We start from the raw sequence: 26,037 nt of genomic DNA, 5'->3' as shown, positions 1-26,037 counted from the left end.
GTAATCAGGTTGGCAAAACATTTTGTGGTGTGTGCAAAGGAAAAAACTGTTGTGTTGCCGAAATGTTTTTATATTCCCAGTGAATGTAATCTGCCCTTTATAAATTACTGATCTATTTAAGGTGTAACGGTAATGGCACATAATCTCAGTGCACTGAAAGCCTGGAAAATTAAAGTAGACTGAAGGCACAAGAAAGAAATGTACTTTATGTCAAGATGAAGTTCGATGAAGCATACAGAAGATGGAATAGATTATTAAATAAACTTCGAGGGAAGATGGAAAAGGCACCGAAATCTCTCATTTTGAAAGGAATTAGTTTACTTGATTATATGCAACTGTATCACACTCAGGAAAGTATAAGACAAATGAAAGCAAAACAAAATTTAATTGAGCTATTATTTTGCAGACTTTGGCTCCGTTTCAGACAGTCTAATCAAATTGTGCTTTGCTCAAATAACTGATGTTAAATGCAGTCTACCAACAGATGTTTAAACAGAGACTAATTGGAAAATCTACATCCTGAGTTTACCGCGTCTCGCTGAAAAAAGTTTGGAAATGGGATGGTGAGGAGGCAGGATGGCAGGAGGATGTCAGGTGGCACAGTGCTCTGGAGGCTCCGTCACATACAGCACGTATATTTTTGAGTGGTAGGACCTCAAATAACAGCCTGCTGTGCTTTAACTCGGTAACCTGGGTGGCACATGGGGGTGTCAGCTTTGCAGTGTAACCGTGCAGCCAACTGGATGTCTCAGGCATGTTGCAGCACTGGGGTAAAGAGCCACGGCCGGATTCATCCTGGGCTAAGAGTCAGCCACCAGAGTGTGAGCTGAAGTGGAGGATCCTGCCGAGCTGGGCTTGGCTTCCTGCAGCTTGGTTCACACCAAAGTCACTGGTGCCAGTGTGATCCTTACTGGTCTGTGCAGCCATAGCCATCAGCCCCACGGGGACTTCTTGGCAGGATGTTTCTTGCTGTGCGCTTGCTGCTCATTGGGATTTGGGGCTGAAATGTTCATGGTTGGTATTGGTGCGGGCAGCTCTAGTGGGTTACCTGTTATGGCACAGGGAGAGGAGAGCTCATGTTTTGTGTGTGTATTTTGGGAACTGAGATGTAGTCGTTGTTCCGTGTGGAAGGGAGATCTACACAGTCATGAAGTAAGAGACAAAACTCAGAAACGCCTTGTGTGACATTCCCATCTTTCTTTGGAAATTAAAAAAAGAATCAGTAGAAGTGTTCTGGCTGAGTCCTTATGGCTCAGATAACAGCAGCCCAGCCTGCACACATTCACCTTTAGATCCCACTGGTTTTGCTTGCAGGACTAGATGCACCAGGACTGCCTTGTGGGTTGTCACCAATGTCATTGGCTGTGCTGTGTCTTGCTCCCAGCCCCATTCCAGTGCCAGCTCTTGGGGCTAAAGCAGCAGCCTGTCCCTGAAGCTGTTCCACACCCAGTTTGGAGCAGTGGTTTTTGGGGATGGGGCTGAGATGTGACCCGAGGAGCAATCCCCAGGATGTGCTGGCAGCCTGCAGCAGTGTCTGCTGCCATCACAGGGCAGCGGCTCCTTGGGCTGCTGCTGCTGTTCTCCAGACTCCACATGCAGTGTGTAATGGGGAGCAGCCAGCCTGAGTGTAAAAAAAATGCTCTTTTATATATATATATATATATATATGTATATATATATTTCCAAATTTACCAATTGGAAGCCTACAAAAAACAGATTATATTTTATGGCTTGTAAACAGCAGGGCAGATATTTCAGGAGAACTGCAGACAGCTGTAATTTTGTGAATGTGCACAAATTACTTGGAAAACAAATATCCCTCTGCCTACACAGCTGTATTCACCACTGTGGACCAGAATACTTTTTGCATGATGCTCACGCTTGGTTCCACGGAGTATAATAACGTTTAAATGAATGTAGTGTGATTTAAAAGTGGAGTCGGAATGAATGCTGTGAAAGCCTGTGTGGCTGGCAGGGATGGGATGGAGCACGTCGGGAGCCATGGGAGCACGCAGGATGCCTGCCCTTACCCCAGTCTGCCCAGTTATGTCGCGTAATTGTGTGCTGGCAGCTCCTTCTGTTTGTCCTTCTGTTGTGTGATAAGGAGGAGTTTATGAAGGAAAGTATGAGTATCAAGAAAGAAGGCAAAGAAAATCCCCAAAAGTGAAAACATGGCCGAGCAAGAGCACATAAAGCACAGGTTGGCAAGAGCCGAGGGCCTCGCATTGATTTTACTTCTGTGTTTATTCAAAGGCTGTGGATACAGGTTAACTTCCTCTGCTCAATATTTATTGCTGTGTTGCTTGTCTTAACCTGGGAACAATGAGCACTTTGTGGATGTGGTGAGAGGATTGTCCCATTGCGCTCAGACTCTTGCATCTCTCTCTGGACCTGTGTGTTTTAAGCAGCTTATTTTAATTTCAGGTTTCTGTGCTCTGTTAGAGGAGGTGCTGCCCAAATCGAGTGCTTCCTGAGCAGTGGGTCGGTGTGGTTACGGCATTGCCAGGAGTGATGGTGCTGCTCACACCCTGATTTAGTGCTGGCAACGCCTTTGGGCCAGTAGAAAGGCCCAAAGACCCACCCTGGCCAGAGCCCAGCTGTGGGGTTTGGGAAGTAGCCCCCAAATACAGGGGGGGTTCTCTTTGGACCTGGAACATTAATACAACACAGAGCACAGCTAAGGTAGTTTTAAATCCCGTCTTGTGCAGCTGACGGGGCAAGGAAAGGTATGTTTATGGCTTCCATCGTTGTTATTTTTTACTTGAGCTTGTTGCTTGGAAAATGTGCTCATTTTGAGTCCTCCACTCAGCTGTGTCTACGGAGGAGAAAAACAGAGCAATTTCTTCTGGGAGAGCCCCACAGTGGACACATCAGAACTGCAGTGACAGCTGCAAAATTGTTTTGTTGTTGTGTTGCTAATTCTGCAGTGAGTGAAGGGGACCACCCTGACTTAAAAAAAAAAAAGGGCTGGGTCGGGGGGGAGGGGGAAGGAAAACAAAACAAAACCCAGAAGCACTTCCAGTTTGTAACAATGACTGTGCTGCAAGAAGAAAATTAACAGCTAGCAGCCTTACACCTTGGATGGGATGGCACAGGAGTTGCGTGGGCATGTTTTTGGTGCTAGTTGCTGTTGCCTTACACCTGCAGGAGATCCATTATTTTGCTTCTGCACTTTCAATTCAACCTCAGATTCAACTTCTGCACATCATGAAGTCATTGTATTCCAGCAGTGCCTGGGAGAGATGCTTGCCCTCGCACCCTGCCCCCATGAGCAGTTAAATAGCGCAAAGCTCTGTGTGTTAAAGATAGAAATATATTAAAAAAAATCACTCCTCTCCCAAAACCTCTCTGTATTTTTTTTTATCTCCTTGCCTGTGTGCATTTAAAGACAAAAATGAAAAGAAATCCCAGCTCTGCATTGTTTGTGTAGGCTTATGAGCCAGATTGTACTACAGAGCGCACTGATGTGTCTTCCCCTGAGGTATGGAAAGATCTATGTGTGCTAAGCAGGTGTTTTCATTTGTTTAATTGGAGCTGAGTTTAGCACAATATTACAGATAAATGAATTACACATGTTCAGTAATTCATAGAAAGCGATCGCTGTTTTGCTTTGACACTTGTCTTCAGCTCCTCGCAGAGATGGTAAGTGTTGGCCAATGTGGGCCAAGGGCCTGCTAAATAAACCCTGTGTGCGTGCACAAGGAGTGCCTGAAACCTGTTTGCTAAAGCAGCCATCACTATTTTATCTCTGTTTAAACTGGAACGCTTTACGTTTTGATAGGATCTGGTTTTGACAAGCAAGGCATCCCAGGGACGCTCCTTGCTGCAGGCACCCGGCACGGCCTCTGGGTCGGGCACTCAGGGCGTGCTGCCTTGGGATGAGCAGAACCGGTCACAGTGCAGCTTCCCTCGTGTCTCTGAGTTGTCCCAGCCCTTGGCCTGTGTCCAAATGGATAATTACATTGAACTTACCCAAATTTCCTCCGCAGATTCAATTGTAAACTATTTTCTCGCTCTCTCCCGCCAGCGTTGTATATAACAGCGCTGCGCAGCGTTTAAACAACTGTCACACGCAGCTCTGGGGGCTGTCGGGCGTTAGGCACAGAGAGCCAAAGGCTGCATCAAAACTTGCTGTAGAAACTTTAGAGAGAGCATTGTTTGCACTTTTTCAGTCCACAGAGTACTTCAGAGCAGGCGCTGGGATTGAGCTCGTGGTCGGAGCAGGAGCTCCCAGCAGAAGGTGCCGGCATTTCAGGCAGGCCGTGAAAAGCCACATTTCCAGGGATGACCTGAACGCCGTGGCCTCCGAGCCTTCCGCCAGCTGGGATTGGGCTGTTAGCTGCTCACCTCGCTCAGCCAGCAGTGTGTGTGCACCGGGCTCCAGTGCTCCTGCAGCCGCTGGGCTGAGTGCACCCACCGCAGTGCATCACAGGGGGTGAAAGTGAGCTGGAAGCTTGCAGAAGTGTTACTCGTGTGAGCAGCTTCCTGCAGCGTGGTTGTTCTGCCAGAGGCTGCTGGGAATTAACATGCGTCCAATCCCAGCAGCAATCTCAGAGGGTTTGCGGCAGTATAATCTTCAAACTCTTGATTATATATAGAGCTGAGTTAAATAGCTTGAAATGTCTTTAAACTCTTTGTTCGCAAATGTATACTGCAAAGTGCCCATCCCACATGCACACACACACCCACCCTTTTCCTTCCTTCCTTCCTCGTTTTACACCCATTTCCATCAAGGCTTTGGCTCGGGGCATCCTTCCTTACCCGGGGAGCTCCTGCCCCGCTCCAGCCAACCCCCCACGCCCATCCCGAGGAGGGGCTGCCATGCAGGTCTCCCCCAGATCGTACAGCCTGTTTGGGAGCTGATTCTGCTGCTTCCAGCACTTTAATGAGATGTAAATTGTTTGTGATGCTGCCTTATTAATTGTATTGTAATTCTAAAATCATTTGCTTGTTAATTGTATTTAAATAGCTGCCACTTAGACAAGCAGAAAGTTTCCAGGAAGATAAATGGTTTTCTCGTTTTACTATGTCTGAAGACGGCCCCAGTGACCTGTCAGGGCTGCTCTGACACTCTGAAGTGGAACAGTCACCGTGTTACGTGTCTGCTGGGAGCCCTTCGTGCCTGGAGAGCAAAATGTGGAGAGGGTTGGGAGCATGGGGTGGAGATAGCTGGGAAGATTTTGAGGTTTTGTGGATGGTACAGATCGGATTTTGGGGAACGCTGCAGATCAGAGTTTGTGGGATGCTGTGGATGCTGCTCCAGCTCAGCAGTCCAAGCCAGGGCAAGGTCTTGATCCTCAGCGCCTCCAGGGCTCTGCTGTACACGTGTTGAAATCAATGTTGAGATTTCTCCTCACTCCAGCTGAGCAACACAAGGTCCCCGCTGACCTGAGCTCAGCTGGCCTTAAAGCTGATTTCGATGCTGCATGGTTGCTAGCCTTGGCGTGGAGCAAGCTATACCACGTCAACTGTACTTTCGTTGTATTTGAAATACCATCCTGGAAAACGAAGAATAATCTCTCCACATCAGTCCATTCTCTCCTTAGATGGACTGAACCTCCCCCGTCCATGTCCCAGCTCCAGGTCCCAGCTGTCCCTGCTGGCACCGGACCCCTGCTCCCTCTCTGCCCCCTCTCCCACCGATGCTCCACGTTCCCTTTGTTTTCTTTTTTGCATCTTTGTTGTGTGGCAGGACCAGTAATAATAGTTAATAGTTAGCAGTTCAATAGCACTCTTCACCTTCGGAGCAGTTTTAGGCATTAAATCACTGCAGCTCTGCTGGCAATATTACAATATTGACTTGTTACTTCACCAGTGTCACCGAGGCAGCAAAAGCTGCGTTTTTATGAAGGCCAAAATGGGGTCATTTTTTTTTTTAGAGCATAAAATTGGCAAAAAATAAAATTTTCTCCTAGGCTGACACTTTGTTTGCCAAATTTCAGCATAGAGCCAATTTTTAAAGCTGAGTAATAAACACCTGAAAAGTTCTGGTTTATAATGGCAGTGCTGAAAAGCCATTAAATGAATGGCTCCGCTATAACACAAGAAAACCCTCTTAAACTGCTGAAAACCCTATAAAAGCTGGACAGAGCCTTAGTGAGTGCAGCCTCGCCTCTGAGCCCAGTGTTTAGAGGTACAAAGTGGATCTGGAGGGAATCTTACAGGGACTGGACGGCAGATGATGAGGGGCATGTCTTCTATTCTACCGCATGGAAATGGCTCTTTCCCTGCTGAGCGATGTGGCAAAGCTGGGAGCTGAGGTTTTGTTCCCATCCCACCCGAGCATCTCGCCACACCTGCTCCACTGGGACAGTGGTGGCAGGGAGCAGGTGGATGCCAGGTGGGGAGGATGGGGACGAGGTTCGCTGGCACACGCGCATGCACGTGGCACATCCCCGTGAGCATCCTGCATGCAGACATCTGAGGGCAGGGTACCAGCCCCACATCCCCAGGGCAGCACTCAGCTCGGGGCCTGCCCTCCTCCCAGCCCAGCTCTGCTGTGAAACAGAGCTGCGTAGTGAAACAGCACAGCGACCAGCAAAAGAAATAGGTAAAGGAAGGGAACAGCTATTAATGTGCCAAGCCAAGATGTGTAATTATACCGTAGGACTTTTCCAAACTAATACGTGTTAAAGGTGTAAACCTATTAAAGAAGAGATTTTTCTGTACGGGGAACTTATGTAGATAGAAGGATTTACACTGTATTTTATTCTTGTATTATAAGGTATAAGGAACGTTTGAGCAAATCCAGTCATTCCTATTATTACGGTATCATACGTTTTTCATACCATTTTATGTGGTTCTTCAAAAAGTTTGGCACTAATTCCCTTTATATTGTGAGGAATTTTCTTTTAAAAACAGAATTATTTTTCTCAAACAGTTAATTAGAGTTGGAACTTCAAATGCAGTACTTTTTCCTCCCAAGAAAGAGGGTGTTACATCCATTGTGCTGGCCAAATTACAGTTTGGATAGTTCCATTCTCTCCGCTTTATCACCCTGCAGTTCCATTGGAGTGCAGGATTTGGTGCCTCAGGTGTCCCATGTTCCTCCAAGCCCCGTGTGGCCAAACCACTGCCACGAGGCACTGCACACACAGCTGCATTCAGTGACAGTGCATTGCTTTCTCCTCACCGAGTGTAAATAGTGGTTTTGTTCCTGGAGATGGATTTTCTGGGCAGATCTGAGTGGGAAATGAACATGAGTCACAGCCCCATGCCTGCAGACAGCAGCCCCCTCTGCCCCGGGGAGGCAGGGCAGGGCAGGACGATGCCCTTGAAGGCCCCGTTTATTTGGGAATGGGCAAGGATCATGCATTGCAGTGCACTGCAGGGAATGTCTGGGTCATTCACCAGTCCCACAGGGTATGCAGGAGTGTCATGGTTTTATGATTTTTGGTATCTCATCTCAAGGGGCTTCTTTCTTGCTGGCTGTGAAGGTGAAACTGCGCTGCTGGGCTTTGGCATTTTGGAAGCATGGTGGTGGAGCATAAGGACCATGGGGTGTGATCCCAGCCCTGCTGCTGGGATCCCAGCGCCTGGCTGACCCTGAGGGCTGTTGCCTGAACACCTCTTTAGGAGGTAACTGAAGGTGCCATGATGCTTCTGCTAAGTTCGCTTTTCAAAGAAAAGGTGAGTAAAAGCCCTTATCTCCCTTCTAAAAAAATAAAAAATAAAAAATAAAAATAAAATAAATATCTTTCAGTGTTGGAGGAAAACTCTTAATACGAACCAGCTAAATATACTGTATCACAAAACCTCAGGGACCACTGAAACGGGAGAAGTGGCCCCATTACTGCTAAGGAGGTGTTTTATAGAACATACGTTGACGTGCTTTCCCAACAGAGGGAGTGAAAAACGGCAAAGTGCCCACTGGTAATGCCACCGACAAGCCCCGATGCACAGCTTGGCACTCCTGGGCAGCGTGTGAGTAAGCTGTGCCACAGACTGACAGGCATTTTTACATAAAGGGGCCCATATTGCATCAGATCTATTCTCACTTAAATCTGCGGTGATATAGGTGTGGGTGCAGGTGTGTACACACCTTGCTGTGCAAGCAAGAGCGGGGGTTTTAGGAGGGTGTCTTCTGGGAGGGCGACCGACAGAAGGCAGTTGTGTGGAAGGGTGACTTTGAGAAGGGCGTTTTTGAGAAAGATGTTCTCTCGTGGGGGTTGTCAGGAGAGCTGAAGAAGCGTCACACCCCTTGGCCATCGGAGGGAGGTGGCCACGAGAGGCAGTGCCCCGTCACTGTGCTTGTCAGCCCGTGTCCCTGCCCTGTAGCAGGAGCAGGGCGGGATCTGCTCGGTGCAGCTGGTTGTTGAGGAGTTAATGCTTCGCAGGCACATGTGTGTGATTGACATTTGTTTTGTTGATGTTGCGTTCTGTTTCTTTTCTTACCATGGCAACTTTAACATCATGACAAAACACCTACTCTTCCTCTTGGAGCCATAGCTGTTGTCATGCCCAGTAGGTTATTTTGGTATACAGTGGTTGATCTCTTAAGGCAGAGGTGTTGCCATCTCCTCCCAGATAGCACCTCCAGTATTTCCTCTCATCAGAAGGAATCTGTGGTTCACTCTGCGTGAGCCCCGTGTTCCAACCCAGGGCGAAAAACTGAGTTGAAATGGAAAGTGCAGCATTGCCTCGGCTGTACGTGACACAAATGCTATCTCACATAATTAAGGAAAGTAACAGAGAACAGTTAGCGCTGATTGCCTTTCAATATATTGTGTACTTTGGGGCAGAAAAATAATTTATGAATAATGCCCGTGCACACTTGGAACAATTTGCGCACTGTGCTGTGAGCGATGCGGGCCTGCTGGTAGGAGAGCGTGCTAATAAATTTTACTTTGTGGCGGAAACAAGAGATTACAGTTTATTAGGAAAGGAGATGGCAATGTATTAAGATCAATCAAAGACGAACGCAGAGCAGAAACGTCGCCGTTTTTATTTATTTATTTATCTGCCTCAGAGCGCGAGGAGGTGCGGCTGTATGCAGTTCGTTGTTTACCTGTGCTGTTTGATTCATTATTAATATTTTTATGTTTAGAGGGAACCATAATTTTGCTGAAATGTCTTCCATAACTCCTGCACAATCACATTCATAACTCACCTGAATGTTGACACATCCTGCTGTGTATATATAAATTAACTGGTAACACTGGCATTATAAAATGATGCATTAAATGAAGATGTGAGTGGTAATTTAAAGCCATGCCATGAAGTGAAATTTAAGCCATTGTACAGCGATGAGGGGATTTAAGGAGCCTTTTTCATGCAGAATTTGCAGGGCAGTAAGGGAAACGACAGTTTCTCATGCAAAAAGAAGAAGTGCAACAGGGACACAAACATTACTGAAATGTTAATTGCTTCGGTGTTCTGTTTTAGTAGAGCCATCATCAGCGTAGAAGTCACTTTTCTGCTTGAACATATTTTACCACGAGAAATATTTTACCGTGAGAGTATTAGCTAAGATTATTAAAAATGACCAAAAATGTTTACTTTGTACTTTTTCTCAGTGCTTTGTGGATAGTCAGTTTCACTGTTTCCTGTTTAGTCAGTTGTTTTCCCCATTTGTTTTCATAGGTCTTTCAGACAGCAGCAAGGGAAAATGCAGCAGTCTCAAAACAGGAAAATGTGATTTAACCCCACAGAAATGGGCCTGGGGAGCCAGGAGTGGGAATAGTATCTGAAATGCCCTTTTCCCTTGTAACTGCCGACGGCAGCTTGCTCTCAGTCTGACCTCCCTTCCCTGCCCCGTGTTCCTGGCTTCCACGTGGGCCGATGCCTGCAGAGGTCTGTGGGTGAGGTGTGCAGGGAAAGCAGCAGCAGAATGAAACCGTTTCTTCTGCTGTGTTCATCTTTTCACGTTTGTAACCTCTTGCTCAGCCCTGGGAGCCTGGTGTCTGTGCTGTGCTGCAGTGATATCTTTCCCTAGGTGTTGATACTGCCACTCGGTGCCTGTCTGATCTCGTGGGCATGCAGAGCCAAATGGCCACCTTGCCTGCCACGCTCCTTCCCTGTTATTTTTAATTGGCTATTTTATGTCTTCTGCTTTGGACATCCTTGTCAGATCTGATTGTGTCTGTCTGTGATGACTCTCCATAATTGAATGGAATTAAAGTGGGAGTTTATGGTTCTTCTTGGTCTTTTAAAATATTTGCTGGCTTAGAAATGCATTATATTTCATAGTGACCTTACTTAGCAAGTGCTACCATCTCCGTTACTGAGGGAACAGACCAAAGTTTTTAGCTCTCAGCAGCTGTTGGCTGAGCTTGCAGGTATGAAGCTTTTATCTGAAAGGGCATAAAATGCTTTAAAAATACTGCTTGCAGGCTCTGTGGGCAGTGCTCAGTGCTTAGGCAGCACCTTTCATTTCCCAAATGTTTGGCAAATGCTGGGCTAGAGAACACCCTGAAATGAGCAGCACAGCCATCCCTGTTTGGCAGCCGAGGAGGCGAAGGAGCTCAAGCCTTTGAAATGGAAGGGGTGAAATGGAAGGGGTGAAATGGAAGGGGTGCTGCAAGCAGCTCTCAGGAAGCGGGGCCTGTGGAGCCAGGCCTGCAGGATGGAGTGGGGTCCGCACGACAGAGTGGCAGGTCCCAGAAGTGAACCCTGTTGGGAGGCTGGACCCAGGCTGGGAGTGTGCTGGTACCGGAGCCAGGCCGCAGCGTTGTGCACATGTGATCGGGTCATGCTCTGCATTGCTTGTGCAGGGAGAGGAAGGCTCCAGGCAGGGTTGTGAGCCTCGCAGCATCCCTTTTTTTGTTAAAGAAGCCCTAAGACAGAGTTTTTTTTTCCAAACGAAAGCTGTGAAGCACACTGTGGCTGCAGCCTGCAGGGACCGGGGAGCACCTCCAGCCCTCTTGCTGCATGTTAACGTGGCTCCCATTCCTCCTTCAGGATGCTCCTGGCAGCGGGATGTGGTCTGTGGGAGAAACTGCTGAGAGGTTTAATCCTGTGTGCTCCCCAGCCGAGTTAGAGTTGCTTGGGATCACTTTATAGACCAGGACAGGAGGGATTCTCTTCGGCGCAGGCAATAATTGTTACCTGCTCATGGCACGCACTGCCAATTTATATTGCTGTTAAATGCCTGGTGTGTTGGACGTGCGCGTGGCATTTTGCTGGCTGTGCAGCTGTGTACTGCCCACGGATACGTGCTGCTCCCATGCCCCCACCCGCTGACCTGTGGTGCGTGTGCCCCTTTAAGAGGCCGCCGCTCTCTGATTCATGTAGGCTGCTGCTGGCAGATTTAGGGTCTTGCAAAAGATGCCCTTAGTCCCTTATTAAATATTCATAAGAGGGTGGGGTCACATTTTTGTGACCTGAAAAAAATCCCATTAATAAATCTGTTATCTGACACAAAAACACTTTAGGGTGGAAAGCAATCCGTATCACATCCCACTTACCATCAGATCACAAGTTGTCAGTAAATTGCGTCCTTTGTCTTCGCTTCTTGTGAGGTTCTTTAGCAGCATAGCTAATGGGGCTATTGTCTATCAGCCCCTGACTCCTGCAAATAAAGTGCTCGCTGCCTGGGGACCGCGGCCGTGCGGCTGCCGGCGTTGGGCTGCGTGTGCATGCAGCATCTGCAGCAGCTGTGTGCTCAGAAGCGATGTGAAATACAAAATAAGACTGCAGTAGCGGGGAAGATTTGACCAAATAATGCAGCCTGAGGCACATAGCTATAGGGCAGGAGAAAATCGGTGACGATGGGAGTCCCTGGGCTGGAAATGGCACGAAGACAGGTTTTGTGTGTGCGCTTTGGTGGCAAGAAAAGTATTGCTTTGAGCTGTCAAGCAGAAGAAAGCTTTCTGTGTGGTGAGGCGTCCTGTACCCAGACCTCCCCCAAATGTGGCAGTAAACAAGGCAGCTGCTGAGTGGTCAGTGCTCCAGTGACCTGGTCTGAGCATCCCAGTGCCCTGTGGGGCTTTGTTAAGGGAGACAGTGGGGGAAGGTGCTCTGGGCGTCCCAGCACCCTGGGATGGGTTCCTTGCTGCTTTGCTGGGCCTGAAGAGAAGGTGTTCCTGTTTGCAGGCCAGGTGCGTGAGCTGGGCTTAATGCAAGCTCCTGCTGGAGGCTTCTCGTGGTAGCGTGCTTTGTATTAGAAGTCTTGCCACGGTTTTTCATTTTGTGGCGTTAAAGTCGTGCAGAACAACTATTGTGAGAGAGTCACAGCTACTTTTCAAGAGAAAGTTAGGTGGAAGGAGAGCTGCTCCTCCAGCACATCACATTCGTGCTGCCTGCTCCGAGCACTGCGCTAGCTGCCACTTCCCCCCCCCCCCCCCCGCCCTCCCAGCGCGTTGCTGGCACCCACGCCCCCCCTCCCCCCCCCACAAAATAGCTTTATTTGGGGGGGGGGGGGGGCGCTTTTAAACACGTCCCGGCTCCCCACGGGCCGGCTAGCAACGCCGCCAGCACCGTCCGCGGCTCAGCCGGCAGCAGCAGCAGGTCAGAGGGCGCGGAGCGTCGCTCGGGAGGAGGGCCGCGCCCGGGGTGCCCCGTTCCGGGGCGGGGTGTGCGCGGCGGCGCGGGGCGGGGCGGGGCGGCGGGCGGCGGGGCTCCGCGGCAGCCCGGGAGCACGGCGTCGCCACTCCGCCCGCGGAGCCTCCGCGCCGCCCGGCCCCGGCCCGCTCCATGGCCCGTCCGCCGCCGCAGCCCAGGTGGGTGCCGAGCCCCGGCCGGGGCCGCGCCGGGAGCCGCGGGAGGAGGGTCGGGGCTGCGGCGGGACCTGCGTGGGGGAGGAAGGAGTGGGGGAGGAGATGGGAGGGTGGGAGGGGGGGGTTGCGAAGTGAGCGGACGGCGCGGCGCTTTTGCGATTGATTTATTTTTCCTTCTTTTCACTTTCCTCTTTTTTCGTGGATTCTGCTTTTTTTTTTTTATTATTTTTATTATTTTTTTCTCGCCTCTTTTGTTCCGCCGTTCGGGGTCGGAGCGGTTTCGCCGCTCGCGTCGTAGTTTTGAAGAAGTGCGCTCGGAGCGCTCCGGCGGAGCCGGGATCGGGCCCCGCGAGTCCGCCCTCGGTCCGGGCAGCGGGGAGGAGGCGGCTCCGAGGAAGTGGGTGGCGAGTTCGGAGCAAAGTGCACGCACACTCTTCCTCTCCGCCGTTAACTCCTTCGGAGCCGGCCGGCCCCGGCGCGGGGTTGGGACGACGACGGGTCGGGTGGCAGGAAATGTGAATCACCCGCGGTGACTCAGATGTGTTTACCGAAACGAAACGGTCGGATCTGCGCTGGCAGCGAGCGCTGCGTTGCGGAGTGCCGTAAATTGGCCGAGTTGATTGCTAATAAGAAGTGAGGTACGGGGCCGGGATCGGAGCGGGGCTCAGTGACGGTGCCCGGCTCTGTCGCAGCTGCGGGACGTGTCAAGTTAGTGGCACTTCTGTTCGCTTTCTTGAACGTCGGGGCTGAGCCGCATGCTTTCGCGTGAAAACACCGCTAAACGCGCGGCCGCTGGGCTAAGAATCGCCTCGTACGGATGGTGATTCCCGGCTCAGGAGGCAGCCCGCTCCGGCCGTGGCAGAGCTGCTGATGGAAGGCAGAGCTGTGCAGCTCGAGCACCGCTCCCATCGGCCGCCTGCACCCAGGGGATGCTCGGCCTGGAGCGCGGCGGAGCCGAACTGCAAACTGATTGGTCTGACACTTTATAATCAAAGTTGATTTATCGTTCATTAGTAGTGCATTAGCCCTTTCAGACAAGACAGTTATTTGTGTAGCGGCCTGTCAAACAAAAGAGCGCTAGCACCTGTCATTTCTAAACCATGAGATAAAGCGAGCAGATATTAAGATAACGTGACTAGAAGTACCCCGGAACGAGGTAAAGTTGTGGCAGTTTCCCTTTCGGGGATGGGGTTGCAGGGGCATGTGGGGTCCCCAGGCGGGGACAGGTGGCAGCCCCGGCTGCTGCGGGGAAGGCGCGAGCTCCGCAGCCCTACGTGGGTTCTGTTGGATGGGGGTTAGCGGCGCGGTGAGATGGAGGCACTCGTGTTTTGTCCCTGACTCCTTCCTCCTCTTCCCAGCGGGCAGATGTCATGCGACGATGCTCTCGCTGGCAGGGGTTAATTATATGAAAACTTGATGACATCACGGCAGAGCTGTGAGAATGTCAAAATACATCTGCTGCCATATTCAGACATATTGCTCTCTGCTCACCCCCCCTTAGCGGCTCCCCTACCCTTCTCGAAAGGGAATGATCTCATGACATAAAACAGAAAACAACACGAGTGTCAAAAGAAAACAAAATTAGTGAACTTTTGTCTGCCACCATAGAAACGAGGATTAACTTATGTTATTCCAGAGCGTGGAATGGAGACTATCTGCATGGGGATATATAGTGCATTGTCTTTCGTGAATTTTCATTTGACAGGGATTTTGGAGGCTGTGATCTTAATTAAATCTCAACTGACTCAAATAATGCATCTAAAGGCACGCAGTGTTGCGTAACCTTGCTGAGTTGGTAAACCATAAATCATCAGAAAGCTTATGATAGGAAGGGCTGCTTTGAAATTTTTTTTGTTTGCTACAGTTGTTATTTTTTTCCCTCTTGTTTAACATACTCTAACTGTGCCGTGGCGGCCTCCCTTTCAAAGCAGCAGTGATTTTTGGCTTAAGGAAAAAAAAAAAAAAAGGCAAAGCTGTGAGATGCACTCTGACCGATCACCGAGCTGAACCGAGGAGAAGCCATAAATAAAACGGAATTGATAGGGGAGGAATGAGCGGGCAAAGTGGGCTGCCCTGGGAGCTGGGCCAGTGCTGTGGCCAGGTGGTCCCGGTGGGTCCGGGCCGTCCCGGTGGGTCTAGGCAGTGCAGCTCCAGCACTGGGCTGCAGCGGTCCTGGCTGGAAGGGTCACAGCTGGATCTGTGCCCTGCTGGACTGCCCTGTGAGCAGGTTGAGTTCATTTCAGTCGCCTGTAAGGGAGAAAACAGCCGCAACAGTTGTGTGTGGTGTTTCAGAGGGTGTTTTGAGGCGTTGGAAGTGATGTGCAGCAGTTAGAACGCTGCCTGAGCCCTCGCTCTAACCTGGAGCTGTCGAGCACCGATGCTGCTCAGATACGTCGTTTCTAAAACGCTGCAGCTCGATGAATTGCTGCTTCAGCTTAAGGCGCTCTGGCTGTGTTCGTGGTGGCATGCCCCGGGCAGCTGGAGGCAAGGTAAGGGTGAAGGCTCCGTGCGCTGCGGGCAGCCCGGTGCCCCGGCACACAGCTTGCTCGCTGCTGGGCTGTCTCCCTCGGACGGGCAGAAGCAGCAGCAGGGCGGGTTCTGTCACCACCTGCAAAACTCGGTGGTGGGAAAGTCCTGACACCGCCAGCTCAATTTGTTATTGTTTGGTGGAAGGCTTGGCTGGTTGGAAGCAGCTTGTTTGTTTTATTGAAAGCAGAACTGCATTACTGGAAACTACTTTGCTGCAGTTCAGTTACCATGTCCTGTGCTGTTCTGTGTCTGTAAGGTGCTTCCATGCTCAGCTCTGCTTTCCAGTGATGAGCAGAGGGCTGAGGCCGCGCTGAGATTTTGGACAGAAGCAGCTCTGGCAAATATCTCTCCCCTTTTTTTTTTCCCAGCTTTTCCTTTTTTTTTTCTTTTCTTTTTTGCCTTTCCAGCGCAGTTTCCTGTGCTAGAAGGAGGATCTGTAGGGCTTGTGCTGAGGTAGTATGAATGGCAGGAGAAGCAGAGCGCGTGCTGCACAAATAAGTGGTGCTGCTAATTGTGCCCCGCACTAGTTTGGGACAGATTTGCTCTCAGTGATTAGGTAAGGTGCAGTTGTTTGGCAGGGACAGCAGCCCCCTCCCCAAACTGACAACGGGTTTTAATTTTTAAGCTTTATCTTGCCCTTAAATCTGAAACATCATTGTTCAAATAACTGAGAACAAGGTAAACCAACAACATCAAAAAGGTCGGCTTCTGTGATTTCTCAAGGGCTTGTTATTTTGTACTTTCCAATTCTATTTGATGTCTTGACAAAACAAGATGACACAAGGGAGAATACATTAAATTTTGATTTTCATCTAACCTGTTACAGTCGTGGCAGCTTAATTTCTTGTACTTTCTCCCGAAGACGGCTCTTTGCACAATTACTCTAATTGCCACGCCGCGTTATGAGACGGTTTCTTTGTGGGTTCCCCATTTGCCTTGATTTTGCCAGGCGTTTGTGTCTTTTTTTTTTTTTTTGAGCATGTTTTGACCTTTCACACGACGTGCCCGCTGCTCGGAGTGCGTCTTCATTAGAAGTAAATCAGCGAACGGCAAGATTGTCACAGAAGCAACTGATGTTTTCTCATTAGAATCTAATTTGCAGCGTTGCGCTTAGCTGCGGCTGTAGGTGCCTGCGTTAGGTGTGAAAAGCTGCACGTTTCCGAGCGAGTGAAGTTTACAAGTGTTAGGAAGGCTCTGCTGGCAGGCACGGCACGCAGCCTGGCAGCGCTGCAGCGGGGCACGGAGCAGTGGGAGCTGCCCAGGGGGCCGGGCTGCCCTGGCACCGAGCTCTGCCCCACAGTGCTGCTGCTGCTGCTTCCCTCGCCGCCTTTTATTGTTTCATTGGACGCACTAGTGAGCTAGCGTGCAAACGGAAGGAGCCTGGCAGGGCGATGGAGCTCACAGTGCTGGGGTGAGAGGAGGTTTTGAGGGCTTTCATGGGCTCTGGGGTATTTTGGGTCTTTTTTCAGGTTTGCTTTTGGTTTCTTTCAGGGCAGTGTGGCAGTGTACGCTGATCTACGTTTCCTAAACTCATGGGAAAATAAAATAATGATTTTGGGTTTGTTTTTTTTCTTCTTGTTTGCTTTTTAATATTTTGAAACCGTTGCAAAACCTGCCCACTGCTAGGAAGTGTGTGCTGCAGGCTGCAATTTTCCCTTTTGTGATGGAGCAGCAAACAGAAATGGTAACTTTCTGAATCTGGTCATCTCGAGGCTGAAATCATTTATTAAATGAGTGTGTGGTTGTGTGCATTCCGGTTTGGCAATTATTTGACAAACGTCAGATGTAGGGAGGATTTAATTTATGTAAACTTTATATTTTTATGCAAATTAAATGGGTATTTATTATAGCAGAAACAATTATCCTGGCACTTAGTGAGAAGCCTGGTATGCATGAGAAGTGGTAGATAAGATCAGATGTTTCATTCTGTAAACAAATAGGAAAATATCCCCAATTTTTCTTTTGCTGGAAGTGAGCAGAGTGGAGAGCAGACATCCTGAGGTGCCAGCAGTGCCAGGACAGCCCATCTCGCTGCCTTCCGCAGGTCGCGGGCGGATCTTCCCTCCTGAGAAAATAGAATAAACAACATTAGAATAATAAAATGCTAATTTAATTTTAAAGAGGCTTCCCCCCCCCCCCCTCCCTTTTTTTCTTTTAAGTAGGGAATCGCATTGTTATGGAGAGAACAGTTATGCTAATGACAGAGTACTTAGCTGATTTCACGTTAATCTAATAAACATTACCTGTCCTAATGTGTTGTGCGGTATCACGGCAAAATAACCGAATCAAAAAGTGAGATCCCACTTTGCATAATGGCCCAGGACTGCAGCTTCTGCCTGCGCAGTTCTTTCAGTGGCGTTTTTTGGCTGTTGTTCGCAGGCTGACGTCTCATGTCACAAAGGTTTCAGGCTCAGGGTGCTGTGCTCAACGCTGTGCTCTGCTTTGTGGCACTGTGCGTCTCCCTCTGCCAGCACGGCTGTGCTTTCTCTTTGCTGTGACACAAGCACAGCTACTTTGCATTCTTTCGGTTGAGAATATATATATATATTTTTTTACATTGCAAAACGTGTCGCACGTAATAGCTTTCTAATAAGGCAGCTGAGCAAACTGTTCAGGTCTGCTTTCCTGGCAGCCTGACACCCTGAACTGCTCCTCAGCCACTCGTGCTGGGCTGGGCTGCGTTCTGCTCCGTGTCACTCGTATCCCAAAATCTTTAACTGAAGAATTGATGTTTGGAAATGCAAGGTGCCTGCTCCGAGGACTTGCTGAAATCGGGCACGAGCAGACAGCTCGGGAGAAGGGGATTTTGTGGCAGAGCTGCTCTCTATGAATTGAGGAGATGCTCCCCAGCTTCCGTGCGTGTCTGCTAGCAGCTGACAAGGCCGCCACCGCATCCAGCAATGAAGGCATTTTGTGTGAAAATGGCATGCTTGCTTCTCTTTTGTTTTTCTCCACTTCACACAAGATTGAACTCCTTGAAATTATTTGGCTGTATTTAATTATATTAATATCAGAGAAAGTGAGAGAATGTAGGTGATTGAATAGGTCTAAATCATTTTCATCCCTGTGACCCTTGTCTGCACGGCAGTGACAAATGCATCCCGGCTGTAGTCCCTGGTGAAGTTAAAGGTGAGCTTGGCCCGAGTTGTGCAAGTTTTCCTTGGGCAGCCTCGCAAGGAGGGCTCAGGGAGAGGAGAGGACAGGCAGGTTTGGGGGATCCGGAGCCATAGCAGAGGGACTCGGGAGACAGAGAGTGGCTGAAAACAATTGTGAGTATTAAAGACGTTTTTTGCCGTTGCTGGTATTAGCATGTCAGCAGGTCTGTACTAGCACAGCTCCGAAAACCAACTTGCAGGTGTATTTTTACCTTTGCTGCCAGGTTTACATGCAGCTGGGTATCTACCACACCCCATTGTTATCAGTCAACAATACCTAAAGTGCTTCATTAATCATATCAATAACAACAATCGTGTTTCATGTAGAAAATAGAAATAAACAATGGGGGGGGGGGGGGAAGATTGATTTCTGTTCTGCATGCTAAGTTAGTGTTCTTTTAATATATCTGCCAGTACTTTAATTTGAACTTCAACTCCCTGAAGGCAGTAAGACAGAATTATTTTAGTTCTTCATAAACTGCCTTCTGTGATTCATTGTTAACTCATAAAACACACTCATTTTCATGTACTTAAACAGTTAAGCCATTTTCAAAGTTGGTTTGTAATTTTTTTTGGCAACACGTTTAAGTTGACATCTGAGAGATAGAAATCTGAAATTAATTTATAGCCTTCAGTTTAGATTTCGTTTACTATCGGACAAAATATCAGAAATAAATATTTTTTATCTCACGTAATGTGAAGTATATTGCGCAGTATCTAAAATAAAGCTTAGTTTTGACTGAATACACTCAAAAAGGGACCTATAAATATTAGAGAGCTGTAGTTAAGAACTTACATGACTGTTTTAAATACTATTGATTTAAACCACTGGCTAGATTTTATGAATCAAAGTGTAATTTCCAAGCTTTGGCTATATTTCTCATTGCTAAAGCACTCTCTCTGGTGTGCCTTTAGCAGCTTTCCAGACATTCAACACGGGATTAAATGATAGTAGTTACAATGATCAATAGGTTAAGACCGGTACAATCACTCTTACCGCTAATGACCTCGGTAGTAATGGGTAATAAAGTGTGGGCTATAATAGCCTATTGCTGGAGCTGCATGCCCTTTGATTCCTAGTATTACTAGGGACTAGCTACATGAAAAAGTTGGACGTTGGGAGTTAAGAGAGTGGATATATAGGCCATAATTCTTAACTATTTAAGGGCCTCCAACGGTACGTGTGCCCACGCTTGTCTGCGGCGCGTGTTGTTTTTAACACGTTGCTTTTGGGGTTATTTGGATTTCTCTGCCAAAGGGCTCTGGAGGATGCTTCCTCCATGAGCCGGGGGCACGAGCTCTGGGGAACCGCAGCTGCCGTCCCCTCTGACAAATGAGGGGCAGGGCCTTCTTGGAGTCATGGGATGGGTGTGAAGATGCGTTTTCAGCTGGTAAAACGAGGTCGAGCAGAGCAGCGCAGACCTGTATTCCTAGGTGGACCTTGTTTATGTGCAGATTTGCGAGTGTTTGTATACACGTAGACGTGTTGCTTCCCTCCCAGCTTAAGCGCTGCTGTTTGAGCAGCTGGGAGATTCTTCACCGGAAGATACGTGGCCGCCGTTCAAAGGCAGGGCTGAATCCTGAGATCTGTCCTGAGATAAACGTGCAAAAAAGCTGTGGAAGTGAATGGGAGTTGTCTCCGCATAGCTGCTGGCAGAATGCGGCCCTGCGTATTAATCACCCGCGTGTAGGGTTTACAGCACCCCACCCTATTCCTGTCTGTATCCCTGCTTGTCGTCATAAATCTGAGCGAGGAGTATTTGTGTTGTATATCTTCCAAGAATGGCACAGAAAACATACTTAAACATGCTTCCCTTTCTGTTTGCTCGGTCCAACTTCAATGGAAGGTAGCACAAAACCCCAGGGTAAAGTAAACTTCTCCGGGGGACGGGAATAACGAAGGTGAGTCATGCTTCGGGGCGAAGATAGTGACTACAGCATTTAACGAAATCGTTTTCTACTCCCAGAAAAGTTTTGAACAGCGTACTGATTAAGACCCTCTGAATTAATGAGATTGTTTATGTGCCAATGGGTCGGTGCCCTCGGAGCTCGGGTTGGTGGCTCTCCCATGGGTGCAGCCGGTGGCTTCAGTCCTAGAGGGGCTGAGTCTGTCCCATCCTTCAGTGCCTGTTTCTCAACCTTCACACCTGCCTGCCCCCGCGTGGGCCACGTGAGGTCCGTGCTGGGACGTGGGGGGTTCACTGCGGGCCGTGTCGGTGTTAATGGGATGTCAGTTTGCTGGACGTGTCTGCAGTGTGTTTTGTAGGCAGGGTCTGGCCCCGGCGCGTGACATGTACACAACAACACTGCGCGATGTGCGCTGTGCATACGTCTGACCTTCAGGAACCATTTTTAGTTCATCAAAATTAGTGATGCTGAGAAATCAGGACATCAGTGCATAATGACTGTGAAATTAGGAATGAGAGCTTGCTATGCAAATGACAGGACAAATCATGTGAAAAAGTCAAGATAAACTGCATATTAAGACATTATGTTACATAAAATTAATACTGCATTTCTCCCTTGCTTACTGGTACCCTGGAAGATTTTTATTTTTTTTTTAAACTCCTTTATCTTCAGCTCAGCTATTGTCTGCTGATTTTTTAAAAAGTGGTGCACAGAAAAAGTGCTAAACATGTTATTACCTTTTATTGTAATACGGGAGATGACAGGAGATCCTTTTTAACAAAGTATATCCTTTACTGCTTTTAGTTTTGTGCTGTCACGTATTTGATCTGAAACTATAGAAAAGTAAGGGGCTTAAATATTACTGTTAAAACTCACCAGGTTTTGTCTTTTCCTCTATTGTTTTGTTTTTTTTTTCCCTTCCTTTTCTTTCCCTTTTTTGGGGTGGAGGATAGAGGGGTGGGTTTCTGGGGAAATAGTCTTCTTGCATTTCTGGGGCTGACAAAATGGTTCTTATGTAGTCTGCAAATTAAACACAAGTGCAGTGATTATTTTGAATAGCTAAATTACATTCTAGAAAGCTTGCAGAATTCATAGCATTGTCATTAGGTATCCGCTTGAATACAATTTGTGTAACCTTGGCCAAGACAGCCTGTCATTTTAATGTCAGTGTTTTATCTGAACAAGACATCATCCTTTCAGATACAGTGTACAGGTTCCTTGCAAAGATGCCCGTGCAGAAACGTGTTAACAGTTGCAAATATGAAATGCTATCAAGTTCATCACTGTAGCTGTTTGTCACTGAAATGTCATGGAAAGCGGCTTTTAATGGTATCTCACATAATATGAAAGAATTGAAGACATCTGTATGCTGGGTGAATCTGGAATGGTAAAGACATCGCAGTAGGGCCTTTCTGTTAAAATTGCACAGGAGTGTGGTGCTGTTATTCACATCCCTGAGCCTTCCTTCAATTTTCTTAAAAAAAACCTGGCATAACAGGGCCTAGATCCCATCAGCGCGGGATACTCGGCTCTTGGATTTCTGTAAGGCGAAGAGGGGCTTTCCGGGAGGGAGAGCTCTGAGCTGACAGTTCCTTGTAAAAATAAATAAATCCAAACAGGTTTCGCTGTATTGCTGTGTAAAGAATTCCTGTTATAATTGTGCTCCGCAGAGGGGGAGCTGGATGCCTGTAGAGGCACGGGTCACTCTGTGCTCCGGGCGGGCTCACAACGATGCTCCCTGACCACCCCTCTGTGTGCCCTGCAGGTTCCCGTGTCGGTGGCTATGATGACACCTCAAGTGATCACTCCCCAGCAAATGCAGCAGATCCTCCAGCAACAAGTGCTAACTCCCCAGCAACTCCAAGTCCTGCTCCAGCAGCAGCAGGCACTCATGCTTCAACAGGTAATTGCTGTCTTTGCCCGTGGTGGGTGGGGGGCTTCTCCTGGCAGTGCGTTGCTGGGGAAAGCAGCTGCCCTTGTCTCAGGGTCTGTGCCACGGGGCAGCCCCGCTCTGAGATGAACCAACTGCTCCTTTGTTTTTAGTTCTAGAAATAGCTACTGGAAACAAATCCAGGGAGCAGTGCTAGGAGTGTTTCCAAGATCAGCTAAATAATACAGCTGCATATTTAAGTGTCAGGACTTCAGCAGATGTCCCTGTTGATTTTTGCCTGCATCCCTCAGAAAGTATGGTGTGCCCTGATTAATTGGAATAAATGAAGTAGTAGGGTAATGCTTCCCATTTTAGGCATAGGTCCACGTGGGACCATTAAGGGCTGTTGAAACAGCGACAGTGAAAGTGAAGAGGTTTGCAAGCCTTAATCCGTTTAATTTCAGCCAGCGCGCGCCGTGTGGTGCGTCGGTGTTTCTCTGTGCCCCGCGTTAATGCATGGCCCTTTCTCAGCTGAAAGTTGGCTGCTGACCCTGGGTTAGAGTGGGGTTTAGCTCGGCCTGGGCTCGTGAGCCGGGCTGGCAGAGCACCCACTGAGCTGCACCGTGTGCCCCCTGTGTGCTGCCTCCATCCCGCAGCGCAGCGTGCGCGGTGTGCGGCTGGCAGCAGGGAGGAGGAGAGTGCTTCCCAGAATGTCTGTGCATGTATTGAACAACACTTAATATAGTCAAACCCTATCATTTAGAAAGCATGTGTGTTTCACAACAGAGATTCGCCAGGCTCTCTCAGCAAGGGCATTTTGGCTTTGTTGTTACAATCAAAGGTCATTCCTTGCCTTATTTTAATTAGTTTGTGTAGAAAATGGTATGTTTTTCATCAGTTCATTTTGGAGATTACTTTTCAAACGATAATGCCAAGAATAGTCAGTGTGCACTGAATTTATTGTCGAGTTTCAAACTAAAGGTCAGACCATTACAGATAAAAGGATGCTATTTTTCAAATCACAGTTTGTGTATTACACCAAAAAGGGACACTGAATTGGCTCTCCACTTTGTTACTTACTATCTTTCCTTTTCTTTGTAGCAGCAGCTTCAAGAGTTTTATAAGAAACAACAGGAACAGTTGCAGCTTCAACTTTTACAGCAACAACATGCTGGAAAACAGCCTAAAGAGGTACAGACAATACCCATTTTACTTTCAAACCACAGATCCCAGAGGACTGTCTAGTGGCTATTAAACTGTCATTCATCTTATAAATGATTGCACAACTGAACTGACTCTATCGGGTCTCAGCTTTCAGATTTAGAATTATTGTCCTGTTTTCGCCTGTATTTTCCTGTGCTTTCCATTTGCTTGCTGCCACATATTTTATAGCCGGGGAGCATGCCTTGATGTTCAGTATGAGTACTGGAGCAAGCATCTGGACTTGTATCTTTGGAGAGTGCTTTTGGAAGTTAGTTATGTTGTAGAGGGGAGGGAGCAAAGAAGCAGGCCTAGCTATGGGGCCGTCCTTTCCAGGCAGGGCGACGTTCTGTGAGATTTTGAGTTTGGACTTGCAGTTCTCAGGCAGAAAGGTTCTGGCTGTGGGCTCCTTGCAGCATGGGCTTGGCAGAAGGAACCGTGTTCAGGCAGTGCTGTGAGCAGCAAGAGCTGAGATGTAGAGGTAGGACAGGGATACCATCTCATTGCAGTGTGTTGTGCCTGGGGGCCACAACGTGTTGTGATGGACGATGGCTCCAGACCTCACTGCGATGCCTGCATGGTCCGCAGCAGGAACGGGATGGCCAGGGTGGTTTCTGCCTGTGTGCAAAACGCGCCTCTCCTTTCAGAGTGTCTCACTTCGTTCGTCTTGGTGTGCTAAAATTCACTTTTGCTGTAATAACACGTGAAGGTACCGCACTGGCATCTGTAGTCCCAAGGAGTTTGAGACTTCCACCTGACATTGGCAGCAGCCAGTGGAGATCCTGTGAAGCTGCCTGGCAGCGCGAGGTGCTGCGCGATGCCCTCCGATAGCAGCAGCGGTTACGTTGCCAATCACGGTGCTCGAAGCCTGTTTCTCACCCCCAAAATTCTGGTGGGTCGTGCCACCTGTGCCAAGTTTGGACCCGGAGAGAATTTTTCCAGCTGAGTTATAAACCCCCGAAAACAGAGGGTTTATAATGAAAACGCTGACACAACCTTAGCCATAGCACGCTTACGGGCGCCTCTATAATAAAAAGGGAACAGATTAAAAAGTGTCTAAAATGTAAATCTAAAGGACTAACAGTAATTAAAATGGAAATGGCACAGGGAGGGAAGGCATGTAATTGTGAGATATCACTGTGCAGAATGCTCTCAGCTTTGTTTTGCTGGCTGTTTTTCTAATTCAGTAGGGCTTACTCATCAGTGGCAGTTCAATGCGCGTTAATGACTCTGGGATGCAGGCATCACTCTGGACAAAGAAATGATTATTGTGCGGTCAAAAGAAGTTCAAAGACAAGAAGGGAATTTCAGTTTTTTCCTTAGAGATCCACATTCAAGAGCATATAAATTAAGCCAAATGTTAAAAACCACAGTCTGAAAGCTGACTTCAAAGTCACAACTCTCTAATTAATGAACTGCGAGCTTCAGTTTGGACAAGTCGTGGTTTGATGCGCCCATAAATCAACATGACAGGTCTGTTTCACAGTCTCAGACAGCGCTTGTCATTGAGTCACATCAGATGTAAACACAGCAGAAAAAAGAGGGAATATGAAGGAGGTGCAATTGATCAACAGAATTGGTAAAAACCCACTTTTGAAACGCATTATGCATGATCACAGGAAATGGCGATAGCCTCAAGAGGCTTTCTCCTTCTGCTGTTGCTTTTTTGAATCAGATTTCTAACAGCCTTCAAAAGGGAGAATAAGAATTATGGAGCTTCTCCCCTGTGGCTGGCAGGCAATAACCCCCTGTTGTTATTTTGTGCTTCTTTCTTTTCAAAGGCGTCAAAATTTAGTTTTTTAAAGATCTTTAACTCTATATTTGAAGACAAACAATAAAGGGCTGCCACTGTCATTCTTATCAGTTACCAGGGATTGTATTTTTTCTTTCTGTTGCCACTTCTTATTAACCTCTTATTTGGTCTATTAGACATAGTTTTGAATGCAAGCCTGCATGCTGGGAGAACATGAAAGTTCAGATGAGCTCAGAGGGCAGATAAAGAAATTTGAAGGGGAAAGTTACACAGCAGAATGAACGATAAAAGTTAACTCTTCCAAATTGCTGTTGTCAGACAGGAGAGCATCTCAGACACAAAGATGAGGGCTTGGAGCTTGAAGAAAAATACTTTGTGTTAAAAAAGACGAGAAGGCAAGTTAGACAATGTGATGGCATTTCAATATCTAACACACTGGTTTACTGCGGTCGCACTTCTGATACTACACTGTGGAAAGTAACAATAAGAAAGGACTCCTTCCTGCTCTAAGAAGAGCGTTTTAACATGACAGTGGTGAGGAGAACAAGGGGCCTGAGTCCCTCCAGCTTTCTCTCAGCTCTGTTTTTCTTCTTTTTTAATCTGAGGGTTTCAGCAGAGGGCTGTGCCCCGAGCAGGCTTGCTTGGCCCCGTTTTTTCCTGCGTGGAGGAGGTTATTCTGGCTAAATTAGCATGCGAGTGATGGTCCTTATTTATTTATTTATCTCACACTAAATGACAGTGGGTCACAGAGCGTGTCGCGTGGCAGCGGGGCCTGGTGGCCGCAATGCGGTCACGGTGTGGCTTTGTACGCTGACAGATGGAGCCACGTCTGCCAGTCCACGTCACTGTGTGTCACAGCAGCAGTGCTGCTGCCCCATCCCTAAAGAAGGCACGTGCACCCCGTGCCCGCAGCCCCATGCTGGATGGGGTCCGACCCCGGGGGCTCACGACCCAAGCCCGACTGAG

The 26,037-nt window shown here is 48.2% G+C and overlaps 1 protein-coding gene across 10 annotated transcripts in view; it reads left to right on the top strand.

Moving 5' to 3' along the window:
- Positions 1 to 26,037, top strand: part of FOXP1 (forkhead box P1) — a 335,216-nt gene that overhangs the window by 240,207 nt on the left and 68,972 nt on the right. For 9 of the 10 annotated variants that reach the window (XM_065749241.1, XM_065749239.1, XM_065749238.1 and 6 more), the window contains 2 exons: positions 22,014 to 22,151; positions 23,220 to 23,309. In XM_065749241.1, the coding sequence (XP_065605313.1) occupies positions 22,014 to 22,151; positions 23,220 to 23,309 (228 nt within the window). The remainder of the gene's footprint in view (positions 1 to 22,013; positions 22,152 to 23,219; positions 23,310 to 26,037) is intronic. The other variant, XM_065749246.1, reaches the window with a different exon arrangement.

This window comes from Cyrtonyx montezumae, unplaced genomic scaffold (assembly GCF_038088225.1).
Source record: "Cyrtonyx montezumae isolate F1298 unplaced genomic scaffold, pur_monq_1.0 scaffold_6, whole genome shotgun sequence".
NCBI lineage: Eukaryota > Metazoa > Chordata > Aves > Galliformes > Odontophoridae > Cyrtonyx > Cyrtonyx montezumae.
The sequence above is the reverse complement of the archived record's forward strand: the minus strand, read 5'-3'. Positions and strand labels throughout refer to the sequence as shown.